Source organism: Apiospora hydei (assembly GCF_038363865.1).
Source record: "Apiospora hydei strain CBS 114990 chromosome Unknown utg000004l_segment0_segment0, whole genome shotgun sequence".
Lineage (NCBI taxonomy): Eukaryota > Fungi > Ascomycota > Sordariomycetes > Amphisphaeriales > Apiosporaceae > Apiospora > Apiospora hydei.
Window position 1 is genome coordinate 9,351,291 of NW_027117363.1, and position 27,475 is coordinate 9,378,765.

The 27,475-nt window shown below is 55.2% G+C and overlaps 9 protein-coding genes across 9 annotated transcripts; 7 read left to right on the forward strand and 2 right to left on the reverse strand.

Moving 5' to 3' along the window:
• Positions 1-967: 967 nt before the first annotated feature.
• On the forward strand, positions 968-1,438 carry PG997_005386 (uncharacterized protein; the record flags this gene model as incomplete). The annotated part of the gene is made up of 1 exon (XM_066809701.1): positions 968-1,438. The coding sequence occupies one exon, from the start codon at positions 968-970 to the stop codon at positions 1,436-1,438; it is 471 nt and encodes a 156-aa protein (XP_066673319.1).
• An 863-nt stretch (positions 1,439-2,301) lies between these two features.
• On the forward strand, positions 2,302-4,440 carry PG997_005387 (Platelet-activating factor acetylhydrolase; the record flags this gene model as incomplete). The annotated part of the gene is made up of 1 exon (XM_066809702.1): positions 2,302-4,440. One exon carries the CDS (start codon positions 2,302-2,304, stop codon positions 4,438-4,440), a length of 2,139 nt encoding a protein of 712 aa, XP_066673320.1.
• Positions 4,441-10,301: 5,861 nt separating this feature from the next.
• Positions 10,302-10,763, forward strand: PG997_005388 (uncharacterized protein; the record flags this gene model as incomplete). Its single annotated transcript, XM_066809703.1, has 1 exon — positions 10,302-10,763. One exon carries the CDS (start codon positions 10,302-10,304, stop codon positions 10,761-10,763), a length of 462 nt encoding a protein of 153 aa, XP_066673321.1.
• Positions 10,764-12,236: 1,473 nt separating this feature from the next.
• PG997_005389 (acid phosphatase) lies at positions 12,237-13,674 on the reverse strand (the record flags this gene model as incomplete). The annotated part of the gene is made up of 3 exons (XM_066809704.1): positions 12,237-13,037; positions 13,186-13,391; positions 13,461-13,674. 3 exons carry the CDS (start codon positions 13,672-13,674, stop codon positions 12,237-12,239), a joined length of 1,221 nt encoding a protein of 406 aa, XP_066673322.1.
• Positions 13,675-15,591: 1,917 nt separating this feature from the next.
• Positions 15,592-16,641, forward strand: PG997_005390 (uncharacterized protein; the record flags this gene model as incomplete). Its single annotated transcript, XM_066809705.1, has 1 exon — positions 15,592-16,641. One exon carries the CDS (start codon positions 15,592-15,594, stop codon positions 16,639-16,641), a length of 1,050 nt encoding a protein of 349 aa, XP_066673323.1.
• A 261-nt stretch (positions 16,642-16,902) lies between these two features.
• Positions 16,903-17,736, reverse strand: PG997_005391 (uncharacterized protein; the record flags this gene model as incomplete). The annotated part of the gene is made up of 2 exons (XM_066809706.1): positions 16,903-17,124; positions 17,287-17,736. 2 exons carry the CDS (start codon positions 17,734-17,736, stop codon positions 16,903-16,905), a joined length of 672 nt encoding a protein of 223 aa, XP_066673324.1.
• Positions 17,737-22,018: 4,282 nt separating this feature from the next.
• On the forward strand, positions 22,019-23,128 carry PG997_005392 (uncharacterized protein; the record flags this gene model as incomplete). Its single annotated transcript, XM_066809707.1, has 3 exons — positions 22,019-22,371; positions 22,452-22,553; positions 22,639-23,128. 3 exons carry the CDS (start codon positions 22,019-22,021, stop codon positions 23,126-23,128), a joined length of 945 nt encoding a protein of 314 aa, XP_066673325.1.
• Positions 23,129-23,848: 720 nt separating this feature from the next.
• On the forward strand, positions 23,849-24,754 carry PG997_005393 (uncharacterized protein; the record flags this gene model as incomplete). Its single annotated transcript, XM_066809708.1, has 1 exon — positions 23,849-24,754. One exon carries the CDS (start codon positions 23,849-23,851, stop codon positions 24,752-24,754), a length of 906 nt encoding a protein of 301 aa, XP_066673326.1.
• Positions 24,755-26,297: 1,543 nt separating this feature from the next.
• Positions 26,298-27,269, forward strand: PG997_005394 (uncharacterized protein; the record flags this gene model as incomplete). The annotated part of the gene is made up of 1 exon (XM_066809709.1): positions 26,298-27,269. The coding sequence occupies one exon, from the start codon at positions 26,298-26,300 to the stop codon at positions 27,267-27,269; it is 972 nt and encodes a 323-aa protein (XP_066673327.1).
• Positions 27,270-27,475: the final 206 nt, after the last annotated feature.

Sequence of the window (27,475 nt, forward strand, 5' to 3'; positions counted from 1 at the left end):
CCTTCGCCCCCTAAGTCCCAGGACAAGGGCGGCCTGGTAACGTGGTAACGTTCCCTTTTGCCATCGGCAATCGGAAGGACGAAGGCTGGATCTGGTAGGAATCGGCAGTGTTCCTCGGGCTTCCATGGAAACTATTGTTGGGGCTCCGACCAGAACATTTGTGGTTGAGGTCATAATGGGCAGGAATCGACAGGAGACGGGAACGTGCGCTCATTGTTTATTCTTGGTTTACTGGGGAGCTACAGGGGATGCTGCTGGGCTTTTAGGGGGCGACCCCACTGCCACTGGGCCCTTTTTCAGTGGGCGGTCAAAGTAGACAGTGGCTGGCCCTGCTGGAAGCTTACTTGGTGTTGGCACGGGCTGACAGGCTAACAATGGCAATTGAGCGTTGGCGTCGCCAAAAGAGTGCCGAGCTTCCCGCGCCCGCCGGCCAATCATGGCATGACATGCCCAACCGTCACGTTAGGTAACAAGAGCAGCTCCCAAGAGATATCAGGGGCAAAATGACGTCGATCTTCATCCAACGCCCAAAGCACACAGCACATGAAATGACGGGCTGCAGGGGTGGCTGGTTGGCGGGACCACGGGAGCGGAGACGGTGATACGAGATGATCGGCCAGCACTAATCCCGTTCAGCCCCATCTGCCGGCTGCAACGGTGTGCTGGTGGTGGTTGCAACAACCGGGAACCAACTCGATGATGTCCATGCCCAGCTCGACCATGGAATGGATGGGAATGGGATCATGGCCAAAGGGGAGGAGCCCATCCACTTCTGCTTGCTTGGCTTGGTTTGCCCACTCAGACTTGTATAAGTAGAACGACGGACCATCGCAACACATCGACTTCCTTCGTCCTCACCACTAACCACCAGTCCATCCATCCAATCTACCCTAATCTACCAACCAACCTTCTCACATCCAATCTTTCGATCTTTACGATCTAATAAATCTTTAATCCAACCATCAAAATGCAATTCTTCGCTGTTGCCGCCCTCGCCGCCACGGCCTCTGCCGCCGCCGTCGCCCCCCGCCAGAACCAGGCCCAGTACATCAACGGCTTCCAGGCCGCCTGCGTCGCGCACAGCACCTTCTGCAACTACAAGTTCGGCGTCTCGTCGGAGCCCGGCGTGGTCCCGGCCACCCAGTGCACCGCCCACGTGCAGGGCCCCGACTACCTCCCCGCCCTGGAGGACCAGAACGACTGCACCGTCAGCAACAGCAACACGACCAACTTCGCGTACCACTGGTCCATCGAGAAGACCGCCGCCGGCGGCCTCGACTTCACCGTCTGGTACCCCCTCAACAGCCGCTCCAACATCACCTTCTGCCACGAGATCGAGGGCAAGGACCTCAAGGTCGACAACAACGGCGCCGTCCAGACCCAGCGCTACGCCGGCCCCGACTACTTCAAGATGGACGTCTGCACCCCCGAGAACTAAGGTGTTTTCACCACCACACTTTCGAGAGACTGAATGGAAGGGACGGACGAGGCATTATGAGTGCCAGGGGATGACGACTGTTGGATTGGGGACACTGTAAATACGATTCTGCGGATCTGCGAACCCTGCAAAGGATGGCGCACCGGCTACTGTTCACGACTAATGCTGTATATAAACTTGACGACAATGACTAATCAGCGAGTTCAATCAAAAGAAGGTTTTACTTCTGCCAAAATATTCTCTTCCATGCTTCGTATTTGTTTGTGACTTCTAGTAGCTGTGTGACGCTTTTGTCAGGCCTCGTGTAGTAGAATGCAACATCTACGCCAAATCATAAGAGACTCTTGACCTTGAGAGTCTCACGCCGCGCGAAGCATCTTTTTGCCCCGGACAAGCACCGTGTCAAAGCATACAGTACCTGAGTGTTTGAAGCCAATAGTTGTATTCGGTTCCTGACAGGACTATTGGATCCCTTCCTCTGAACCTCCAGTCTCGGTACCCTAGCACAGGCGATAGTCGCAAATGGGACATGGCGGTGATCATTCTTAGAGGATCGGACGAAAGGCCGTTTGGGCTAATGCGGGAAGAGAAAGCAGCGCGCCCATCCACCGTCTTAGCGCGAACCCCTGCCTTAAAAAAGAGGCTGCTAGCGACGTCATCATGACGAGCGAGCGATAAGGCACCAAAGGCAATTCTTAATTCGTGGGCTTCCCGAACACACCCTCTCCAAATCGGTACGTATTGCATTTGCTAATTTACTCCGTCTATCAAATCAGTGGCAATTTGTGTGTGACAGGCAGACTGAATTTGGCTGCAAGTGCGGAAGAGAGCGTGCAGTTGCACGTAGTTTACCGTCGGTCGCCATGGGAGAGGAGGGAGACAGCGGCAGCGTGGGGGCCATGCCGCCGTCTGGTGGTGGCGCACCGCCGCGAAAAGAAGTACCGAAGCTGATGCGGGATCACGTCTTCCACTCGCTCCCGCCGTACACGGGCAATCACAACGTGGGCTACCTGGAGATCGAGGTCCCCGTCGAAAAGCCCGGGCACTTCTCCGACATCCAGCGGGACGGCCATTACGCCCTGCGGCTGGATACCGTACTGTTCGCCATCTACTACCCCTCCGATCTCTCGACGGGCTGGAACCCGCCGGATGGTGATTCGCCGGACGGAGCATCGTCGCTGTCATCTTCTTCTCAGCAGCGGCAAGAAGAACCAGACGAAAAACAGAAGACTACGCCGAAGAAACTGCGCAAGCGGAGGAGGAAGGACTTGGCGAACGCGCGGGTGCCCTGGCTTTCGAGGCCGCGGCTGTTGACGAGTGGGGGTTACGCCAAGTGGTTCAAGATCCCCAGCCCGCCGGTCGCCGCCTACCTCTTCGCCACCTGCATGTTTACCGAGCTGCCGGCCATCCGGAACGCGCCTCTTCTTCAATCGAGACCAAGCACACCGCCGTCCTCGAAAGTTGCGAATGCGCAACTGAATGGATCGCCGGACGTCAACAACACCCACGAGAGCAGCGGCAGCAGCAACCCCGGAAGTTCCGGCAAGGATGATGTAACCCCCTTCCCCGTCGTCTTCTTCAGCCACGGCCTCGGCGGTACCCGCACCGTCTGCAGCGCCGTCTGCGGCGAGCTCGCGAGCCAGGGCTACGTCGTCGTGGCCATGGAACACCGCGACGGCAGCTGCGCGCGCACCTTTGTCAACCTGGCGCCCGCGCGCGTGGACGCGACCCCCGCGACCGACGATTCCCGACCGCCGCCGGTGCGCATCAAGAAGAAGAAGGGCGGCGTCGATTACTACGTGGTGGACTACCTCTTCCCCGAGGGCAACACGTGGGACACGGCGCCCAACAACGACCGCGGCGTGGACACGGCGATGCGGTCCGCGCAGCTGGACATGCGGCTCGCCGAGATCCGCGAGGTGCACCGCGTCGTGGGGCTGCTGAACCAAGGGCGCGGCCAAGAGGTCGCGGACGCTAACCTGCGCAGGAAGGGCAATCGCGGGGCGAGCTCGCGGGGGCTCGAGGGCGTCGACTGGGCCGCTTGGAGGGGGCGGTTGCGGCTCGAGCGCGACGTGACGGCCATGGGCCACTCGTTTGGCGGGACGACGACGATTCGGCTGCTGCGGCATCCGGGGGAGCACTTTGCGTGGGTGGGACAGGGGATCCTGCTGGATACGTGGGGTATGCCGATTCTCGATGACGAGAACGACAAGAAGGTCGACGACTCGACCGACACCGAGACCGACGTAACGACGACGAAGAGAAACTCGCCGCTTACTACTAGTAGCCAGAGCGATAGAAGAAACAGCCACGATACCCACACCCACACCCACACCCACGACGACCAATGCCAACGCGGCCGGCACGGCGAGTGCGCCAAGCCCCTGCTCTCGATCGGGTCCGAGGCGTTCGTGTACTGGCGGCCGAACCGGACGGCCATCGACCGCGTATGCGCGGAGGCGCGGCGGCACGGGCAGCCGGCCTGGGCGCTGACGCTGCGCGGGACGGCGCACTTGAGTCAGACGGATTTCGGCGTCCTGTTCCCGCGGCTGCAGAGCTGGGCCATGAAGACGACGATCGACCCGGGGCGGGCGATCGAGCTGACGGCGGGGCTGGTGCTGGATTTTATGGAGACGGTTTCGGGGTCGTCGTCGTTAGAGAGCAGCAGCGGCAGTAACAGGAGGCTGCCCCAGCGCCTCACGCAGATGACGGAGCTGGAGGACCTGCCGACGGTGCACGAGCCCAAGGCCAAGAACGTGGGGTCGGCGCTCAGGATCCGGCATGAGCTGGCGGTGCGGGCTAGGGGGTGGGGGAGACGGCATGGCGGGGCGGCGGTGAAGAAGAAGGCGGGCAAGGAGAAGAAGCAGAGCGAGGCGGGTGAGAGTAATGATACCCTAACGGGATTGGAGGAGGGGATCGAAGCGGACGAGATTTGGGTGCATGTTACGCCGGAGCCGGGGGTGATGGAGAGGCTGCGGCGGGTACAGGGGGGCCTGCACTGATATGGCGTAGTCCATCTGTGCCGGCGCTTCTTGCGACATATTTGGATGCAACCCTGGTAGCATCCAGGGTTAAGTTCCCGATGTGGTGGCTCAGGATTTGGCCTAGAGTCCCAGACTGCGTTCGAAAACCGTCTTCATCAAGATGCCACCAATGCCAGCCAGCTCGGTTGCGCTCCTCACGTCTCATGTCACTACCAAGCTTTCTCCAACGCATCTAATCGTGATGGTCAGCCACCCTGTGCTTCCACCCAACTGCCCAAAACAGGGTTACCTCCCCCATCCCGATTTGCAACGGGAAGCGGGGGACTATTGCGTGTGTCAGCAGCATCAGCCATGCTTGAGGCAAGTCTGCTTGGTTTGATTTGTGGATGGAGTGTGAGTGGCTGCCAAGGAACCCCTAAGAAACGCGGGGTTTGTGCACGATATATTAGCACTGAGAATTCGCCAGCATGGTCAAGCTTCCCCACGTAACTACGCTCCCTGTATGTATCTTTCTAGGCCAATATACATACCTGTGTTACCTATAGGTACTTGGGGCGCAGCTTCGGACACATGAGATAAGGGGCAGCGCAGTCCTGCGGCACTGCCCGCTGGCTGAGTCGACAATGACACTTCACTCGTGACACAAATCGTCTTCGCGGCGTTCTTCTGGACTGCCAATAATGGCAAACGATCGACATTGGGCAAGCCGGGCATGTCTCTGGCATTCGTTTTCTTTTCGAGCAAATCCGTTTCCTCTCGTCCCTCCGATTCAATCTTGCCCGAACACGAATTGCCACACAAAGAATACATGATGGAGTCAGAGGCTCTCGAGCAGAGAGACCCGTATGAACTCGTCAGTCTTTCTCGCCCACCCCAATCCGAGCTACCGTCAGCACCCCCGCAATCCTAATGTATTAAAACATAAACTGGTCGGCATGCTTTGGACATATCTTCTCTCACCTGCGATCGACAGTCTAGGAGAAGGATGGGTTGCTCTGAAGAGGGGCTGCAGGGAAAGCAAGAAGACTACGATACTGACGGTGATTGCAATCGTCGTTGCTGGTGTCACCTATTATGATGGACACCTATCCATGCTGATCGCTAGATGGGGCTCGCACAAGGGTTATCTCGAGATATGTCAAGGCGTGAGTCCACTACATACCGCTCTATGCGCTTCACCCCTCTGGGGCCCCTGACCCGATTTATGTCCAGAACACTACCATGGCGATTGATTGCGACAAGGCTCAAGGTGTGAAACTAGGCGCACCTCCCAACTTCGGTCGGACGACACGTACGAGGCATCCCGGGCCACTCTACGGAAAGCCATACATTGGAGCTAGCCAGCCATCAGCCACAATAACCGGCACAATCCTGTCTCTGCATTTGTGGGTGGTTGTATGTATGCGCCTGCTGGTGCTGCTAAGGCGAAGGATACTGGAGGCTGCTGTAGCCAACCCTGCGCACCCCCAGGCCTTACTCAATGACCAGAATAACTCCTTCATCACCTACGGCGAACACAGAGAAGGCTCTCGTTCGTTTGCCCAGAGCCCGTCAGCGTCCCCGCCAGTTCACGCACCAGCGGAGCTCCCGACAACAACAATTACTCTACATGGGGCAAATTCGACAGCACTAGATACCACCGCCCAGCTGAGTCACAGACGTGATGCTTGGTTGAGACGCATACATCCGGCTCATGGACCTGGTAATTCAGAGCTCGTCGAGGCACATGGAAACATGCCATCGGCGATGACTAGTAGGAGGACAGCCTTGGTGCTTGCCGTCGACCATGAGCGCTTCAGTTTGGCCCTCCTTTTGGCCTCCTCCTTGTTGCAACTAACTCACGTGGGCTGGCTGACCCATGGAATTGGAGGGCTGAACACCTCTTGAGCTTCTTGATTAAGGTATATCACTCCCCACACTTGATCCAACTCATACGTTAGCGGCGATGACCAATCGAGTACCTCACGCAAACACTGCCAATCGACCAACTTGGCTAGCCCCTATTTCGGCCTGTGGTGGGAACTGTGTCAATGTTTCGCGCTTGCCGATGATATAATACACGTGGTGGATGTGACTTGGTCTTACAAGACTCAGATCATACTGGTTGGTGGGTGCAGTGTTGCTGCTGACAGTCAGTACTTCTGCCCTGGAAGTGGCACTACTGCCCGCTGGCTGCTTGGTGGCTGAGACAACGCTCCCTGTCACAATATCAGCCACCTACGATGGGAATCGGCGACTCTTTTATCCCACCAAAATATTCTTTCTTATTTGGGGCATGTTATGGCGGAGCCAGGGGCCATGGAGAGGCTGTGACGGGGAAAGGGGCACGGTCAAGGTGGGCGCGCAGATGGTGATGGTGCATCGACATTGGTAACGTGGTCAATCCACGAGGTGAAATATAGTGATACTGAACAATTTGAAGTTACAGAAAAGCAGCCGTAGCCATCAATTGAAGCCATCTCTTTGGTCCGGTCTGGACTCAAACCTCTCCCCGATGACCGGTCATATTCCATGGGCAGCTGACATGTCTCGGCACTTTGACTTGGCCATTGGCTGCAGCAACTTAATCCTCTTGAAGTTAAGCCCTTGTTCCCGAGGCTTCGTTCACGCGCCGGAGATGTCGGAGATGCTGGAAATGTTGCTGGTGGTGGTAGCCAATCATCCAACGCTTATCCTGTCGGGTGTCCAAACTGGCTAGCCCCTATATCGTTCGTGTCACTGGACGCGGGCCAAGATTGTGCGAATGGCCGTTAACATGATACCATTATATATACGACGAGGATTTTGCTTAAATCCACATCAGAAACCCTCTTTATCTTCCTTCTTCTACACGTCTACGACGACATTTCCAAGATCGCATCTGCCTACACTGACGGCCTCAATGACGTCTGAGCACCTCCAGCCGGGAGAGTCATTCGAACTCGATCACGGTGTACCTCAACTAACACAACTACTACGACGGACCTCAGCGGCAGCGGCAGTATTTGGCCAATTAGATGCGGCCGACCTTGCTCATTACCCCACGCCTGTCATAGCCACGGAGTTGGCGTCTGGTGATGGTACTGTTGTGTACGGGCCCAAAGAAAGCAATTGGTTCTGTGTAAGTAAGCCCAACTGTCCCTTTTGTGTAAACTTCCCCTTTGACTCCAGCATAGTGCAGATGCGGCCATGGCCCCATGACTGTGGAAATCAATCCGAGTTGCGCCGTGTGTGTGTGTCCCAGTCACCATCGCTGCTCAGACTGTACTGTTGAGATAAAGAAGAAGAAGAAGTCGAAAAAGGACCTAGTTGCTTAGGATCAAAACCCTTAAATAAACCAAATAAAATAAACCACCGAATTATCCTGCAATCCATGCAGATAGATGCTATCAACTTTGTCCTACTTGCATTTGGGATACGCGTGGTGCTGTAGTCAACGACCAATTACTACTTGCCTCCTTGCTTACATGCAGTTGCATTGGGTCGCCAGAGGAAATTAAAGCAGAAGGTGGATGAATACAAAACGCTGGATACGCCACCACACACACGATGCGGGCAGTGCTGCTGGCGACAGCCACTCATTGAACTGGTACCCGCTGTCTGCCCCCAATGGCTGAGACAACCGCTCCCTGTCCTCATGCCAGCCACCTACGGCGATGGTCAACGGATCAACATTGTTAGACGTTCCGATAGCCTGGTTTAATTTGACTACTTGTTTATCCCTCTGAAAATTCCTTCGTTTCCTCTTCCCGTTTGAAGCATTAAAATCAAGCGTGAAGAAAAAGCACACGGATGAAGATCTATACCCACAGACCCTCCTATGTCTATGTACCTCCTCCTCAGAAGCTCTTGAGAAAAGAAGACCAGTATGGCCTCAGAGGGTCCGGAGCGGCAAAGAATCTCACACGAACGGAAGATGACTTCATCACCCTCGCTTTCACCCCCAACAGAAACATCCGCTTCCGCATTAGACCCCCCCAGCCAAGTCAATGGTCGACAAATCCACACAAACCGATCCCATTGCCGCCGCGAGCAGGAGCACTTCAAGAAACGGACTAGCAATATGTGCAACACTCGCGGCACTAGCTACCCCATTCGTGGGCTGCTTCATTTTCCTTCCGATCAACAATCGCCAGAGCCCTTATTCTATCTCAGTAACTGAAGTGTGGCACTGTTCTCTCTCAATGTATGCTTATTGGCCCCCATTTTTCAGGGCATTCTACATTTCCTCAAGTGTGTTCTTCATTTTGTTTAATCTATACGAGATCCTCCGGCCCGTGCTCGATCTTCCGCCCTTGGATCGCTACATCAACGTTCTCCATGGCGTCTGACCAACTCCAACTACGAGGCTCATCCGACCTCCATCACGATGCACCTCGGCTCGCCACAGCCACTAAATCAACCGCGAGCAGCGGCAGCGTCGGACTTTGTTCATATGGACACCACGCTGTCATGTCCCTTACCACGCCCGCTCTTAGGTCTTGAGTCAAGGGGCAGCAGGACTGCATACGGCCCCTAGAGATAGAGAGTTAGGTTGCAAGGACAGCTCTGTGTAAGCATGCCTACATACTTACGTACCCCCCCCTCCCCCATCCGATACAAGTGCTAACCTTTATTTGTAGTGTGGATGTAAGAAGGGGCTCGATTCTTTGCAGTAGAACTTGCCAGCTCACTTGCGGTCTGCGGGCAGTGCTGTAGGCGACCCCCGATTATTGCATGCATGCTTACATGTTATCGCTCACTATCTCAGTTTGGCATCGGCTGGCATTCCATATGAGTGGTTGTCACTGCTAAAAAATGCTAAAAATAAAACAAAAAAGCGGAGGCAGGCAGGATGGGTTGCATTTGGGCAAGCAATACGCCGTAATCATATATGGATCAACATCTGTAATTTCTTATATACGCCAGCAGCCTTATAAAGCCGTATCTCTCTCACCATATTGTCCACTCCCTTGTCTCTTACTATTAGTCCAAATTTTAATTTGATACCAAGTTACACCAATCGCCTATCAAAGATTAACAAGACATCAAACGCCTTGAGCCGCAACAATACCCACACGACCCCAGGACGCGGTTTTCACCAGCAGCGGCAGCACAAGAGTCTGCGTCCGCATCGGAACCAGCACAAAGTTGATTGTTTAAGACATTTTCCGTTCCAGCCATTATGACCATCGATAGAGCGGACTTCCATGGTGCTGGCCAAATGATCAGAAGTACCATAAGAGATTGCTGTCCGATTCTCGTTCATTCTGCCATCAATTTCCTAGCGTGGGGCGTTTGCCCTGTCAAGGACAACCAGGGAAACTTGTACATCACGGCGATTGCGTTTCGGATCTTGGTTTACCTGGGTAACTGGGTCTTGCTTCTCTACAGTCTGTACATGACTGTCCTGGCCCTCGCTCGTGGGCCGCTGGCACTCGTCACAGAAGACTGTAGAAAGGCGCCAATAGGCAGCCAAACCGAGGTCGAAAAGACGAAGAAACCAAAATATGGAACACGGAACTTGAAATGATTAGCTTTCCAAGCACTCCAACATATATGAGTAGCAATACATCACTTCGTGTTTTTAATTCTGTCGATCGGCAATCGAGTTGATTAGATACCACCTGTGATGAGGACGGAAATGTCGAGAATAATAGCCAATCGTTTCGTGCCTCCTGGCCTGCATGCACTGCCCCCTGCAGGCAGACTCGGCACTCGGTGTCGGCCCAGTCTGCCCATCGGCGGTTGACACTGCCTCCGTGCCATGCATTTCGGCAGCCAGTAGCAGTACGCGGATCAACATTTGTGCATATTCCGACAGCCTGATGCATATCGACCCTACCGAAAAGCTTCTCGCTCATTCTGCTCTTTGTCTCAGGTACCTCCCGAAACTGTTCTCCCGCATACCGTAGATCAGCATGGTATCGGACGGCTCTGAGCAGCAGACAGAGTCCTACGAACTCCAAAGCGGTTCCCAATCGCCCCAACTTCAACCGGGGAGCCCATCGGAACCACCCCAGCCAACTACAGGTAGTACTGTCTCGGCCACCGCCGGTAGCGATCCTGATACTCGCAGTATCAGTGGGCCGCTGCACATACTGCTCAACGTCCTCAGTAGCAATATTGCTCCTCGTTCGAAGACCAGGCTAGCGCGAGCATGGAGTACTCTTAGGAATACCTGTGGCGCCAAGGGTGATATGCTTCTTAAAGCGGTTGCGACACTCACGTTTCTGATTACTATTGTCGCCTTGTGGTCCGGTGTCTCGTCAGCCAACGATGGCCACAAGGCGGAACTGATTGCCGAGTGGACTGCGCGGAAGGATTTCATGGAGGCGTGTGAGACAGTCAGTACCCAGTTTATTCATGCGATCCTCTGCTGATGATATACCTGACTTTGTACGAAGCATGAATGGTCAACTCCAGCTTGCGAGAGAGCCAAAGGGATGCAACTAGAAGCACCACCCAACTTCTACCGGACTGAATGGAGGAGATACCTCGAACAAGCAGGAGAAGGGACAGGAATTGAACCCGTCGATGGTTTCATGGTTACTAGAGGCAGATACATGACGTTCAGTCGATCCTTGTGGATACCCGTATTTATCTGCCTGTTTGTTTCCCAGAGAAGAAGACTGGCCCGAGCAGTCAAGGGCATCTACCCGATGTTCAAGTACTCAGCCCAGGCTCTACCCTTGTCGGACATTGCCCAAAGGCATCATGGTGATAGGAACCTCAATCAAAGGCTCCGACCGTCGCCAGTGAACACTCCAGTGTCGATCCCGATACTGCCCGACCGGAGCATCCAAGAAGCCGCGGGTCGTCGTCGAAAGCCATTCGTGTTTGGCAACGACGAGACCAACGAAGATGCGGCTCGCGGTTTCACGTTCAGCTTACCCAAGGACAAGCTTCCTGATTTATCTTTGAGACTAGCCCAAGAAGCAGAAAGCACCAGATCAGGCAGGGTAGACGAGAAGCCCAGCCCGTCCAAAAAGCAAAAGTCATACTGGCACTGGCACTGGCCCAAACCAAAGTCGGATCAAGATCTGCGCCGCAGCTCGGCACGAACGGACTTACATGCCGAACTGCCAGATCGCCGATCTTCTGATACGAATATACAAGCATCGGAGGACCCTTTGATCGATCTGCGCCGCAGCTCGCCACGAACGGACTTGCATGCCGAACTGCTACACCACCGATCATTCGTTGCAAATATGCAAGTATCGGAGGACCCCTTAAACGATCTGTGCCTCAGCTCGCCACGCACGGATTTTTATACCGAACTGCTATATTACCGATCATATGATACGAATATGCAAGCATGGAAGGACTTCTTAAACGATCAGCGCAGCTCGCCACGAAAGGACTTATATGCCGAACTGCCAGAATCCCGATCATTCGACGCGAGTACGCAAGCATCGGAGGACTCCTCAAACGGTTATGGCAAGCTGCGACATGGTGTATTCACCGACACCTCGATCATTAACTGGCTATACACAGTGTATACACCGGGAATTGATTAATAACTTAGATAACCATGTTAAATCTCACCTTTTGATTAAATAAAATATACTGTGATAAGCATCAGGATGCCACCCTTCATTGGTGCCTGCTTGGCTGCTCGGAGTGAGCGCCGCGTCGAAGCCCCTTTACTCGAGAACTTTGCTGGGTCGCCGACGTGCAGGGAGGTGGCGTGAGGAGAACCTGGCCCTGGGAATTGGTTTGATGCACCGATGATACACCCGGAACAATCAGCGATGACGCGACTGGGCGGAATGACTGGAACCCATGTATTGAACGTTACTCATTACGGTATCCTAAGTATTCCTACATCTTTACATCTCCCCCGTCCCACCTACTTACTGAACCGGCTCATACCCCGAAGGAGGGTGCAGCCCATCCGGAATCTCCAACCCGGTCGTGTAGTACACCGGCGCCGGGCTGTCCTTCCACAGCTCCTGGATGCCGGGCAGGACCGTGCGGTTGTGGGTCGTGCCGTCGCCGCTCAGGTTGGGCGCCGGGTAGCGCCTGTTGCCGCCGTTTGTGTTAAACGCGCCCGCGTACGAGTAGTTGAAGTACCGTTGCGACAGCTCGACCTCGCCGGACCACGCGCGGATCGTGTCGCCCGTCTTGTCGGCCACCAGTTTAAAGACATTGGCGCCCACGTCGAAGCGGCCGAGCGTGTGCAGGTCCCAGTTGGCCTCGACGGTCGCGATCTCGCTGTAGTGGTTGTAGAAGTTGCCGTCCGTCGTCCCGACGAGTTCCGCGGGCACGGCGTCGCCCAGCAGGATGCCGAGGATGCGGTTCTGGACCTGGTACGTGTCGTTCTCGTCAAAGGTGACGAGGACCAGCGTGTTCTTCATGAACCTCTCGTCGTCGAGGAGCGGCTCCAGGAAGTTACGGGTCCAGGCGCCGGCGGTTTGGATGTCGCTGTCGTGGGCGTCGCTCGTCATGTTGGGGGTGATGAACATCCACTGGGGCAGAGCGTCGTTCTTCAGGTCCTCGTAGAACATGGTCAGGTTCTTCATCGAGGCCAGACGGTCGATCTGGCCGGCCGCCGAGTTGTAGATGACGGCGGGGTTGTGCTTGCGCACGTAGTCGTTCTTGCCGTTCTCCTGGTTCAGCCACTCCATGCCGGAGAAACCACTGAAAGGCATGTCCTATTCCATCAATGAAGGTTAGCAACTGTCATTTGAGATGTAATCTCAGTAGGCTGAGTTTGAGGCATAGGATAGCTCATCATAGAGTGAGAGGGCATGTGGTCGTTCTCCAGATTTGAGTGGGTGATGAAAACGGTGATAAACTGACCTCCTGGTACTCAGCCCATGAGATGCCCTTGTCCTCAAGCAGATCGATGACGGTGGAGACGTTCTGTGCAATCTGGTTGAAATCATCGTTCTGCATGCCAAAGTAGTCACCACCGATCGCGGAGACGTAGTTGGGCTCAGAGGGGTGAGTGACGGCGTGGTAGCCAGAGAGGGTAATACCCTTCTTGGCAAGCCAGTTGAGGTTCTCTGTCGGTCCAGGTTAGTTACTTGACATTGCGGTCGAGATTGGTGAAAGTGAGTAAAAAGGCTACTGACCATCACCGTAGGCCATGTCATAGTCGGTGTTCTCCAGCCAAATGACGGCGAAGCGGTCGAAGGCCTTGCCCTTGACATTGCTGGTGTTGCTCAAGGTCTTGGCCGTGGCCCGGGCGGCGTAGACGTCGCTGGTGGCAGTGGCCGTGTACATGTTTTCGGCCTGAGCGGCGGCGCCGACGGTCAGGAGGGGGAGGGACAGGACTGCGGAACGCATCTTGACGGCTCTACGCAGGAAGCATGAAGAGACTGGGTTGACTTGACTTGTCTCGATGCGTAATGAGGCAAGAACAGCTCGATGTCGTGGGGGGACGCCCTTAGCTTTATTCGAGTGTCCCGACGAGTTGGAATATATTAACCGTCGGTTCAACGACCTGTAGCTTGACCTTGGGCAATTTCAGTAGGGCCCACCGGAACAAGTAGGGTTGTTCCCGGTATAGCGTCGTGGCAATCGAGACATTTTGCTAGAATCTGCGAGAGAAGCTTTCTTTTTTACCCGTGCATGTGGTGGGTGGTCCCATGGCGGCTTGCGTCCATGGCCGGTGGGAGTGTGAGACTAGGATGCCCTTGCGAAGGATTCCTGATGCGACCCCACCATAGAAAGGTCCATTGACCGGTGAAAATTAGTGCAAGAGGTGTTCCTCCGTCGGAGGAATCAGGAAAACCAGCTGTCTGCTCTGATAGGCTGGTTTAATCGGTATTGTAATTGCCGTTGATTCTAGTTCTCTATCATATCTCAAATCCAAGTGTTGTTCGAAGCCGGGCGAGTTTTGTTTGAAGATGTCGAGTTTCTGGTGGGGAAACAATTGCCTTCTTTTCCTGACCGGAATTGCTGCGCCGCATCCAAGCTGCATGGCCGAGACCTGTAGGTACTGGTCATAGTGTTTCTCTAGAATCCTCAACATTGTCGATATGCCAGCCCATTCGCTCGTACCGTGGCCGATTAGCCGTACGTGGGGTGTTGCGTAGCTGCATTGTGCATACACCTTCTACAACTGGCATAGCCAGCCACGGCTCTCCATCAGTATTTCTCAGGCGAAAGATGCCGCTGCAATCCACCGAACCGACAAGACGCTGCTGTAAGCGAAGCGAAATCGGGCGCGGCGTCGTAATCTTCAGTCAGCGAATCCGCGGTGCCAGTTGTGGCAAAGATCAACAGAGCCTCTGGGCTGAATTGCGCGAGGTCGCAGGAACTCAAGTCGACATATCATGTTCGGTTAACAACAAGAGACAAGAGCTCAACGAGAGATTGTCCACTTACGCAAAAAGGAAGGTCGGTAGGGGATGCAGCCAAGCACGTGTCGTTGGAAGAGCCAAGCATTGGGCTGATCGGCCAAAAGTGGGTGACAAGTCCACTGTGGAGGGGATGGCAGCTAGCAGCTAGCCTGTCCAGTCGGTGGGGTCGGCACCGCCGTGGAGCCCTGTGGCAGTTGCCGTAGCCCACTGAAGGCCTTCGAGATTCTGCCTAGAGGAGTGAGCCGCAAAGGATTTCGGTGCCGTAAGCCGCCACGCTGCGGAGATTGACCCCCCCCATCTTGCTAAACCAATGCGCTAAAGGGCGAAGCTTTTCGGGCGTACAGGCGTTCCCTCCTCAGCGCACCACCTGCTGACTGTCAGGACTCCCATTGGACAAACTGGAATTCTGCCGATGGTGTGTTAGTGCTCTCGTGTGCCCCCTCCCATCCGCAATGCCGGGTTCTGCTGAACTTGGACGGTGGACTCGACTTTGAGATGGCAGTTCGTCCGTGCTGGACTGAATCCACTTTCCCTTTCCCGATATTGGTATTCGGATACATGTAGACATACCTCAATGCCGTTTACCGAGCCAAGTACGCCTTGGGCCGTCCACCGGCTTGTCCAATGAAGTGCCAAGCCCGGTGCACGTAGAAGTCCTGCCTGCTTCTTTCCTGGTTGACTCTCTGCCAAAACGATTGATGCGATCTCCCCGGCGACTCGTGGTTGCAAACACCTTTTTCGTCCGAACTATCACCATCCATGAATTGGAAGAGATTCATCACACGAACATAAGCCAAAGATAAGACGTTCTAGCTCTCCTACTCTAAGGCCTGTCTCGCGCTTTCAACCATAGAAACGCCCTCATCTAAGACTCAATCATACTACCTACATATCCATCATGGAGGCCGGCAACGAAACCAGGGACCCATTGGGCCAGGAAACGACACCCCCATCAACCCCCTCTGCGTCGTCCTCATTCCCGTCTTCCTCGCGGACATCCGAAACGCCCTCCTCGCGAAGCGACATCACCCTCACCGAAACCGACCTCGACCTCGACGGTCGCCTCCCGGCAGCCAAGAGAACCACCCCACCACCACGAAGCCGGTTCCGCCTGCCCACCCTCACCCGCTTCCTAGCCGACTTCACCCTCGGCTTCGCCGACGGCCTGACCGTGCCCTTCGCCCTCACGGCCGGCCTCTCCTCCCTCGGCCAGACCCAGACCGTCCTCTACGCCGGCCTGGCCGAGATCTGCGCCGGCAGCATCAGCATGGGCATCGGCGGCTACCTGGCCGCCAAGGGCGAGCAGGCCGCTACTTCTACTTCTAGATCCGATGAGGATGCGACCGACGAGGTGGGAGGGGACGAGGAGAAGGAGGCTGCGCTGAGCAGCAGTGTCGACGTGATTGAGGACTATCTCGCGCCCCTCAACCTGCGGGGCGGCCTGCGTGCCGCCGTGGAGGTGCACGTCCGCAGCCAGCCCGACCTAGTCGACGCCCTCCGGACGAAAGCGCGCGATGAGGATGACGACGACGATGTCGATGCCCGCTTCGGAGAGCGCGGGTCATCATCGCCCGTCATGGTGGGCCTCTCGGTCGCCATCGGCTACCTCCTCGGCGGCCTGCTCCCCCTCTTCCCCTACTTCTTCGTCCGCCAAGTCGGCGACGGCCTGCGGTGGAGCTTCGGCGTCTGCATCCTGGCCCTGTTCCTCTTCGGCTTCACCAAGCACTACCTCCTCCAGGACGAGGGTGCGCAACGGTCTTCAACAACAACACATCGGCACAACCACCGCCATCATCAGCAGCAGCAGAAGAAGGCGGCGGCGGCGCGGTGGAGGCGCGTGCGGGCCAGTCTGTGGGAAGGGACGCAGATGGTGATCCTGGGCAGTATCGCGGCGGTCACGGCGGTCCTGGCGGTGAAGGCGCTGGAGGGGTTGGCTTCGCGAGACTAGAGCGCTGCGTTGCTAACTTTAAATACTAATACATTAACGAGATCATGACACGACATCGCTTAATGAGATCACCGGGCCCTGGTCGTAGAGTATCGCTCCAATTACAAAGAGGCCGCGGTGGGAAAAGTACATCTAGTTCTACAGAATTTGCCAATTAACGCGACCACGACACCGCCCTGTTCTCGTCAGCCCTCTTGTCCCTCGTAATTCGTAAATCGTAACAAGGAAAGCCAGACATGGGAAGCGCCATTATCGTTCTTTCTACTTCATCCCCCATGCCTTCATCCCATAGGCGGCGGCGGCGCGCCCCCGCGACCAGGAGGCGGCCCAGGCATCGGCGACGGCCCTCCACCACCATTCAGCCTCACGAACGGAAACGCGCCCCCAGGAGGCCCACCCGGCATCGCCCCCGGCGGCGGAGGCGGAGGCCCTCCTCCCATTCTCCCGGAAAAGCCCCCGGTCTTGCTGCCGGTGGCGGCATACCTGGTGGCGGCATGCCGGGTGGTGGCATCCCACCCATCATAGGCGGCCCTCCGGGCGGTGGTGGTCCGCCGCCGCCACCACCATGAGCCATGCCATCGTCCATCATGTCGCTCCCACCACCCCCATCGTCCGAGTGCAAATACGACGACGCCGACGACGGACTGGATCCGCCCCCTCCTCCAGACTTGGGCCGTTTGCGATGTCCTCCACCACCTCGCGGCCGTCGACGATGCTTTCTCCTGGGCGACCCCCCTCCCCACTACTACTCCCACTGCCATAGTACGACGACCCGAAGCTCCGACTACTGCTGCCGCCGCTGCGACTCGAACGTGAGCCGCGACTGCGCCCGCAGCAGATCAGGAACACCAGCAGGATGGCGACGAAGGCGACGACGCCGCCGATGATGCCGCCGAAGGCGTCCTGGCTCAGACCGTCGTGGGCGGAGGAGGGGGCGGTGGTGGTGGCGCGCCCGCCGAGCCGTCGGTCGGCAACGGGCTGGAGCCCAGGGTCACGATCGTGGTGTGGATGTTGGGGGCTCGGTGACGGTCTGGGTGATGAAGACTGGTCTTGCATCTCCGTCGGCGGCGGCGCGTGCGGCAACATCCGCAGCATTGACACTAGGGGGAGTTGGTGTTGAGAGTGAGGGGCTGGTCGAATAGGGGAGGATGGGCATGGTGGACGGGCCGGTTGAGTGGGGGCGGGACGCGAAGTTGCTTTTTATGTAGGTAGGTATGCTCTCAAGCTCGGCTGTAAGCGAGGTCCCAGCTTGGAGAGGGAGAACGACTGAATGAAACACCCTCGTGGTGTATCCCTGTGCTATCGTTACAGTTTCATCCAAGTTGCGATACCCAAGATGACCTCTGTCGATTAGTGTCTAATAACAAGAGCAGTACCCTTTCCTCGAGAAGGGGAGAGGGAAAGAAGAGGGAACGGTGGTCCAGTGCGGGCGCGGGGCTGCTTTGTGATACTACACCTTTCGCCCGTTTGTTATATACTTGACCATCGATCAATGGGAGAGTCGCGCGCGCCTTGGTCGCGTCTTTGCCCCCTCTCTCTCGAGCTGGTTCTCGAGGCAATCCAACCCACCATGTCATACCTGTGTGCTGTTCTCGTCTTCTTCCATCTTGTCTTACGTAGCGGGCAGGCAGGCTGACCCCGCCAAGAGGGTAGTGCAGATACAAATGCAGCGCACACAGCAACTCGGGCGAAAGAGGTGCATGCGTGCATTGCAGGAGCAGAAGCAGGCAACGAGAATGCGAAGGACAATTGATGGATGTCGTTGCTTGTGGTGGTTCTTGACAACGTGGCCAAGGACCCTTGTTATTGGTTTGGGGGATGGAGGGGTGGGAGGGGGAGCTTTGGAGTTGTACCTGGGTCGTTGGTCGCCTATCTTGATAGCTGCTACCTAACCTTAGCACGTAATGAATGCTACTGCTGCTGGCTGCGCTGCTGCCAGCTTCCCCTCACCTAGCCTCACCTGTCCTACCGAGCTCAAAGCTGTTCGGTGGCACACACATTTACGAGCTGGAGCTCAGGGTAAGAATTGCCGGGGCCGACAGCTATGCCAAGCTGCTTACATGATTAATGGCATCTGTTGATTCTCACCTGCAGACCGCTATTCCAGACTTCCTACAAGATGTAAGCAGCCGTGGGGTTCCTGAATCTCCATCGCAGCAACAGTAACATCAGCTTTGCTGTCGAGTCCCGTTGGCAAAGGACGACATTTCCGCATCTCGATTTGCTGGAGCGAACCCACCAAGGCGGATGGGCGGTGCGCAGGCGAGGGGAAATGGAAAGGTGTGTGTCCATGTGTGTGGTGCTGCAGCTGTCCGGATCGAGAGTTGCCTTTTTCTTGCTGCGCTGCAAGGCTCCGCGGCGGCGGCGGCGGTGGTGGTAGTGATGGGTTGAACCATTGGGGAGAGAGAGGGCGGGCGTTTGTTCTCGTCACCGTGCGTGCGTGCGTGCGAACGGGTTACACTTACACGGGCAAGGGAGCAAACAACAACAACCAATGCATGTCCGACTTTCAACTTTTCCCACTTCCCAATTGACGACTAACGTCGTTTCCCCCTCCTTCTTCGCTGGGCGCCCTCCACGCCGTCGAATAGGCGTTCGCGTCCCTTTTTCCGACGTGCATTCTACTTCTTCCACGTGAGTGGACGAACCAGGAGCAGAGGTAGGGATGGTGGTTCCTGCCGGCAGCCATATATCGGAATCTCATATGCAGCCATTTGAAGCAAAGATTGAATCACCCAAAATGAGCGTTGAGGTTTTCTTCTGCCCCCGCGCATGTCTTTCCTTTCGTTGCAGATTGGCGAAGTTGTCCTCATTGGCGTTTGACCAACTCCATGTGTCTCAGGCGTGCAGTGCACCCGGCTGGCGCTCGCACCCCGCCTCGCATCGCGTCGCGATCCAGTTTCTGCACCACGCAAGCGCACGGGGCGAACAGGTGGGTAGGCTGCCGCAACCAACAGCCCAAACGGTCAGTGATGAGTTGTTTGATTAATCGGGCCCGAATACTCCCCCTGGCTGGCCGCGTGCGGTGGCCATGTGTCACGAGATTGGACGAGTTTCGACGTTGTGTCCCGGGTACACTGAGCGCCTGATCCGGCGCGCTCAGGGAGCCGATGACGGCTGTCCGACCTTGCCAGGTAATGGCAAGGGAGTTCCGATGATGCAATCACAGTGGAACGTCGGAGTGTGCCGCGGCGGCCAAATGAGAGGCCTACCAATCTTCGAGTTGACTCGATGACCATGTATGAGAAGTAGTACTGTCGACATGAGCACCAGAAAAAGCTTTCCATGTGTATCTTGTTTGGCATGGAATGGCAAGGGACGGTTTCGCATGCTTGTACTACATTGGGCTGGAAGAAGTGTGCCTGATGGATATAAATAACCAGGCGTGTACCACCCTCCTGAACTATCTTCTCTAACGGTGCACACGTATATTGTAGAGAAGCAAATCCCCTTGCAAGCAGGTTGAATGGACAATCTCGCCAGGATTAGAAGTACATTATTGATTAGACTTTGCCTTTGGCTAATGCTTCTGTGTAGTTGATATGTTTTCTCCAGTAACCATGTACTGCCCCTCCAAGTCGCTCCCCCTTTCTTCAAGTTTCGCTTACCTTGGTCTTGTCTGGGCTGCAGCCAACTATATAAGTAGGTAGCTTGTGGGATCCTGCACGAGCAGAATGCGGATGAACTACGGGGCGTCACGGGCCGGGTCCATACTCTCGCCATCCAAACTCAACCCTAGCGCCAGATCTCGCCATGAACCACTTCCATGATTCGCTGGAACCCGTTACTCATCGCGACCAGATGGGGCTTGGCGACGCCGTAACGGCAAAGCCCGCCCACCGCGGAAGGGGTGCGTCTCCCTGGACCGAACTCCACAGACCCTGGGCTGAATTTCGAATGAAGGTGCAATATTGAGCTTCACGGACGTATGTTTCTACTTCTCTGTCTCTCTCTCGGTCTGAGAGCTGGCATAGATTTTAGGAATCGTTCCTAGTACAGTCGTGGATAGTACGGGAAGCCTCTCAAGCATTCGAGGGCTCACCTGTGAGACTAGCTGATTCGGTATAGCATACGAGAATGGTATCAACCATGTTTTTGCCACAAGAGCTTTTTGGGCCATTCCGACGATGCAAGGGGGACGTTATCCAGACCAATCTAGCTCGCAATTTGTTTGCTGCGATGCAGCGTGGCCGCCGCTTGCTCCAACTTGAAGGATTGGGCCTGGTTGCCACTTGGTCTACCAATCGACTTTTCTTCTACAATGAGGACTAGATGAGTGAGTATATATTGATTGAAGCTCTCAACTTCTCCATGTTTTAGTTCGATATTAATCGAATTACGTATTCGAGGAATGCGCGCTATACCTTTCGCTTTCTACCAGCCAGAGTGAGCACAATCCAAAAGAACCGCACTGATAGGCTTCACTCATAGGTTAGAAGCTGCCCAACACGAGCTGTGCTCAATGTTGGAAAGAGGGGAAATGAGAGGCAAGGGATGGAATGTTTGGCTATGATGGCAATTCTGTATAGATTAAATGGCAAACCTCCAGACGTTGTGTAACCAGCCGCTATCCGAACATCGGGTAGATAACGGTTTATATGTCGCGACTCCTTACGGATCCTCAATCAGTTCTCGCATTCATATTTCCCAGTTCATCGTTGCAACAGCCCTTCCACGAGATTCCACGCGACCGGATAGACTTCAGTGCTGGGCTTCACCATGGACTCCGGATATCTGGACACAACTCCAGTAAGGCCTCCGCCGCCGGGCCGCGAGTCCAACTTGGTTAATCCAGAGTCAATTTCATACCAACTTGTTATTGTAATTTCCGTTCTCTCCGCCCTCCTCATCGTGTGTACCTCGTGGAGAATCTACACCCGACTTCGAATCACTCATTCATTTGGCATAGATGATTGTAGGTTCCCGGTTCCCTGTGTGCTCTTTCCGCCGGAGGCCTCTACTGACTGAGTCTGTCAATCTAGGGTTTTGTATCGCGGCAACTGTCAGCAAACTTCCTTCCTAATATTGTGGTTTTTGCTATACATTATAGTGATATCTGCTGACTTGCATTGCTTGTGGAGATATGCACACTTGCGTACTCTGGCCTCGTGCTCGGACGTAAGTTCTGAAAGAACGCTCCTTGTGCGGAGAAGCAATGCTTCGACCATTACTGACCACTTCATTGCAGTTTGCGATATGCCGGGAGGGGCTTACTGGGGATCCATCTGTGGGATGTCTCCCTCCGGCGTTACATGAATTACATGAAGGTATGTGACGGCATCTCCATCAAGGACCAACATATGAGCCCAGAAGGCTCGATCTGACTCTTTCATCTCAGGGCTCCCTTGCCGACTCCTTGCTTATTCAAATCTGCCATATGCTGATCAAAGTCTCTTTCCTGCTTCTCTACCGACGCTTGTTCCGGCCGGTAGCGCACGTGAATGTGATGGTCTGGGTCGGGATCTCCTTGGTCGCCACCTTTGGCGTCGCCTACATCGTCATTATGCCGGTGGCCTGCTCCCCATTACCAAACGAGCATGATGGATGGCTGGATCTAGGGATGGCAACGCGATGCGGCACTATCGGGACAAATATGACCACTGCCAGATCCTACTTCAGTGTCCTGACCGACATCTACATCTTGATCATCCCGTTGCACCAAGTCCCCCAACTGCGGCTCTCGACAAAGCGAAAGTTTGGCATCAGCTTCATCTTCCTCACGGGCTTACTGTAAGTTATTACCTAGTTGGTGTTTCCCTTGAGGACAGATACAGCTGACAAGCTCCCTCTTCTCTCCTTCTTTCATCCAGAGCTGTTGCTGCCGGCCTGACGAATTTGATATTTCGTCAAAACAAGAGCTTCTTCGACCCGGCAGATTTCTCGTGGAATATAGTTCCCGTGTACGCCACATGGTGCGTCGTCCCTCTCCAATCTGCCCCCGAGGAGGTCCGGCAGTGGGCAGCTCGCACAAGACTGACATTACAATCTAACGAGTAGCATGGCCGAGATCAATATCGGCCTCATAGCCCTTTCTCTGCCCGTAGTACTCGCACAGTTCGTGGGACGTCTCACCGACCTGGGCAAGTCGCTAAGCTCCTGGGTCCGCAACCGGCGCACGCCACCACATAGTGGTGTCGATGATGACGAGAGCTACTCCAACTTGGCGCCTGAGGAGGCCGATCAATCGCAGCAGCAGCTCCCTCAGAAGATCCCCAATGCGACCTTATCCGGCATGCGTAAGTTCATCCGCAACCTTCAGCGTTCCCATGCTGCTTCTGCCCCTCGGGCCTCGCTTTCGGGGCACGATGTTTTGAGTGATAACAACAGTCATTATGTGCGGACGTTTGACGACCTGACTTCGGCCGATTTTAGCTACCACGTCCAGTTGAAAGCGATGCGCGACAGCCAGTCTACGATCAGGGTCGACAAGAGTGGAGGGGAAGTAAGAGGAGTAAATCCTTCCAGAAGAAGAGAATACGGGATGTGAGCCGAGCCATGCCCCAGCAAGCAGTACGCACACTTCTATAAGGAGAGCGGCGGGATGCTTCTTGGCTGGCCACAGGAAATAAGTTGTCGCTTATCGATTGAGGACGATTAAGTTCGGGCCATGGTATTCGACTAATGATTGATACATCGGAATCCAAGTTATTGGCTCTCTTCATATGAAAATCCTCATGTGTGGTGTGTGACTTGGCAAAGTGAGAGGTGAGTTGACCGAATAAGTGGGAACAGCAGTACCACCCAACCAGCTCCAAGCGAGACTACTTGGCTCAGCGACTTCCTTCATTTGCATGGGTGCGATAGAACTTTGGTGTACTGGGGGAAACCGTTGGATTATTGAAGAGTAGAGCAGATCGATCTACTTGTCTCATACCAGGGAGCTGTGGAACCCAATCACTCATTGTTCTTCGGAGATGGTTGAAACCCTCAGGGTCTCAAACTTTCTACATTAACAGCACCGGAGATAGCACACATCTTGCGATTGTCAGTGGGGCTGATTTTCTGGGCCTCCTACTACAAATCTGGGAAAGACGATCCCCGATTTCCCAATACCCTGAGCTTTGCCGTCGAAAAACATCAACCTAACGTGCTTCGGGAAGTGCTCGCGACCATCTTTTGGCCCACACACCCCGAGAACCACCATACTGTCTCCCCGAAGCTCAATCACCAAATTGACCTCTCCATTTACTTACATACCATGGGAAGCATGTCTGAGATAGAGAGAATCGAGAAAGAAAAAACCAAGGCGCGGCAAACCCAAGCCTGGCGCGACTTTTGCAATCGATGCCTTGAGAAGTCACCATGCACAGTCCAGGACCTCCGCCGTTTCGCCGCCGAGAACACGACGGGTTTCGTGGCTATCGACTTCGACGGCTGGACCGAGTCCACGACTGAGGTGACCGAGATGGGCCTCACGTACGTGCCGCCGTCCACGCGCCTGCCACCCGAGGAGATTGATGGGCAGACACTCGAGCGACGCATCCACGTCATCTCGGTGGCGAGAGCCGCCTTCCAAAGCCACAGCATTCGCATCAAGGGCCGCAAGCGCGATGATGCGCATCGAGAGGAGTACTGGTACGAGCCGCCGCAGCAGGTCGAGCCCGAGGAGGCAGAAGAAGAAGTTCTCAAGGTCCTGCGCGGGTTTAGGACAGATTCAGGGCCTCCGTGTCTGGTCGGCTTCGGACTCGTTTTCGAGCTTCGAGTCCTCTTGTTCACCTACCCGAGATTGCTCGAGGAGTTTCCCATCATCATTGACCTGCAGCCGGTGGCGCAGGACTTATATTCGGTGTCGAAACAGCCTTCTCTGAGGAACACGCTCATTGCGTGCGGGCTTGGCTGCATAACGAAGCGGCGCGCGGATGGGATGCTTTGCGCGGGCAATGACGCAACGAGGATTGCCTTGCTTCTTGTCAAGATGCTCGGTCTTCCGCCTGCGTCTCCACAAGGTCCTCTGGCTACGGCAGAATTCGAGGGTACAAATAAGCGCTACAACTGGTCCAAGAATGGGTTTCTAAGGTTCCGCAAGTTCTGGCCGGAGACTCGGCCCATGCCCCCCGGAGCTCTATCCATATACGGCGGCGGTGGTGCTGGAGGATGGTGGTACGCGATGTAACTTTCCGTTTTCCACCCCGGAATGCCTCTTCGGCTACTTCGAGCACTTCAGCCCAGTAGCGTCCGGCCTTCTCCTTAGGAGGCGCAACACAAGAGAGCCTCCCAGAGGCGGATACTTGAGTTTCGGGTCGTTGGAGGGTCTCAATGCGTTCGTACAGGGTGTCCACGAGAAATCTATCGACGGAAGGGTTTGGCTAGTGCATTCGGTATACGACCAGTCAGTACGACCGGCAAGCTCGGTGGAGGAGTACAAGTACAATAGGCGAAAAGAAACGATTGCCGAAACAGAGGCAAGGCAACAAGAGAAGCAGGAAAAGAGAGAAGCCCTGGCCGAGACTGCAGATGAAGATATGGGCGGTTTCTTCGACAGCATGTTTGCTTCATAGACTTACTTACTGGTAGGCAAAAGAGAGGAAACTATATAAAGAAAGGCGTTAGCAAAAAGAATTACTGTTATCAGCGGGATTCGAACACCGCGACCCCCGAAGGGACTGTCGGATCTGAGACAATGCTACTAGCATCGGGGCGGCTGGACACGAAGACCTGTGGGGATCTACGTGTTACCAGTGGGAATCGAATCCACGATGCTTTCGCACTGAGACCACAACCCAGCGCCATAACCACTCGGCCATGATAACTGATTACCGGTAACATGTTATCATGGTTTGTTGAGGAAAAGTCGCGTTATTTGCAGTTTTATGGTTCAATGCTTGCCTAGTGCTGGTACTTGGGTACTGCCGGGGCACTCACTGTGTGCAAGTGACGGCGTCTGGTGTGGTATCTGGCGTGGTGTTTGGTGTTGTGGGAGGAAGCCACGCGAGGATGGGTGGATCCAGGGGGGCATTGGTTGGTGGTTGATGGGAGAGCGCCAGGAAGTCGCAAGAAACTGGAACCCACCAGTGGCCATTTGTGTACGAGGTAGAAAAAAGGTACCGAACCTCGCTCTAGGATTTGATTTATGACATCGACGGTCGGAGTTGGTAGTCCGTCGTTGGGAGCTCGGCTTGGGTGTTGGCAGGCAAGGGGAAGTAGCTCGCAGGTCGATACATATGTAGGTAGTAGATCAAGCCCGTGAGCAGCATCCGAGGCAGCCTTCAACTGTAGGTACCTGCCTACTTACTTAGTGGAGCTGAGTACCATTTTCGAGTCGTTGGGATGTAGGTAGGATGTAGCTGTCCAGGGCCAAGGATCCCCCAATCCAAGAACTGCCGACCAACTTTGGACTTTCACATTCTGCACAATGCCCCAAAAAGAACATGGAGCATTGAGGACCAATGTGACCAAGAGCAAGATACTCAATCTTTGTTTGCTTCCCAGTCTCTTTGACAGGCGGACTTTCAGTCACAATGATATTGTAAGTTGGCATGTTCTTTGTTTCCGCACAAAGAAGTTGGCGAGAGGGTATAATAGGCTGACTGCTTCCTCAGTCCAAAAGACCCTCCGGGGCCTCGATTCGACGATTGCGCGACGCGATAACCACCCCCCAATTGCGGACAATCAACACGACATTTGACATACACGACCCTTGTATCGGCATACCCAAGATGGCCGATCTGTTCCAAATCCTCAACGTCAATTACGACGCCGACTTCATAGAAATCCGACAGGCCTATTACCGGAGACTCCAACACATCAGACGATATATCAGGGAAGAGGAACGAGTCTGGGAGACCGAAAGAGCCGTGCAGGCATGGCGAGTCCTCGGATCCTGGGACACTCGCGTCAGATACTTGGAGGAGCTCAAGCAGAACGGCGTGTTGGGCGCAGGTCACCAACAGCAGGATGCGCAATTCCAGCAAGAGGCGGAACAACACGAGGGTATTTCCACACCTCCGGATATATCACCACCGGCATCAACAGGATCAGCGGGCTCACTGCCATCAGTAGGATCACCGCCGTCCATAGGATCACTGCCATCAACATCATCCCACGCGCCAACGGAATCATCAGTGGCATCACCAACGCCAGCATCCTCTAGATCCGTACCCTTGGGCGTGGTTGGGCCAGAAGGTAACTTAGAAGAGAGGCGTCCGGCGCAGTGGTTCAAGTCGGTGGCCACCAACGCTCTCACGAACTTTGGGCACCTGAAGGAGAACCTCACGCAGGCCTACGAGACGACCGACCGGACCCGCCGCCGACTCGTGGTAGAGCTGCGCCACACGCCGGAGCTCATGCAGGCGGTGGGCGCGTACTTCCGGGTCATCACGGACGCGTTCGACGCCCTCGCGGTCGGGATGGCCGAGCTGGAGGACTACATCCGGCCGGCCACCGCGGGAGCCGTGCGCGACGACTGGGACTACCGCACCAGCATCTTGACCCGGCTGGCGGCGGCGCGCGACGTCGCGTTCAAGTTTTGCGCTTGTGCGCTCATGCTGCAGGAGATCGTGGGCGAGACGGTGGCTGGCAAAGACGGCAACGACGAGGCCAGGAAGCAAGAGCTGCTGCGCGATCTGAGAGTCATCTTGGACCAATGGCTCCAGTTGATCAGTAGTACACTTCACCAGGGGGCCACATGAAAAGTTGCTCGAAATAGCTTGGGATACGGAGAAGTCGGGAGTTGAGGAAATAGGAGATCAGCGGTCAAATTGATCGGGTCAATCAACCTGCAGGGACTTATTTTTGGATACGGGTACTGGGTCGCAGGCACGGCCTTTGCATCTTTGACCGCCTCCGCTTGGCTCTGCTGTGTGTTGTCAAGCAGTCGGGCCTTGACTTGGAGGTA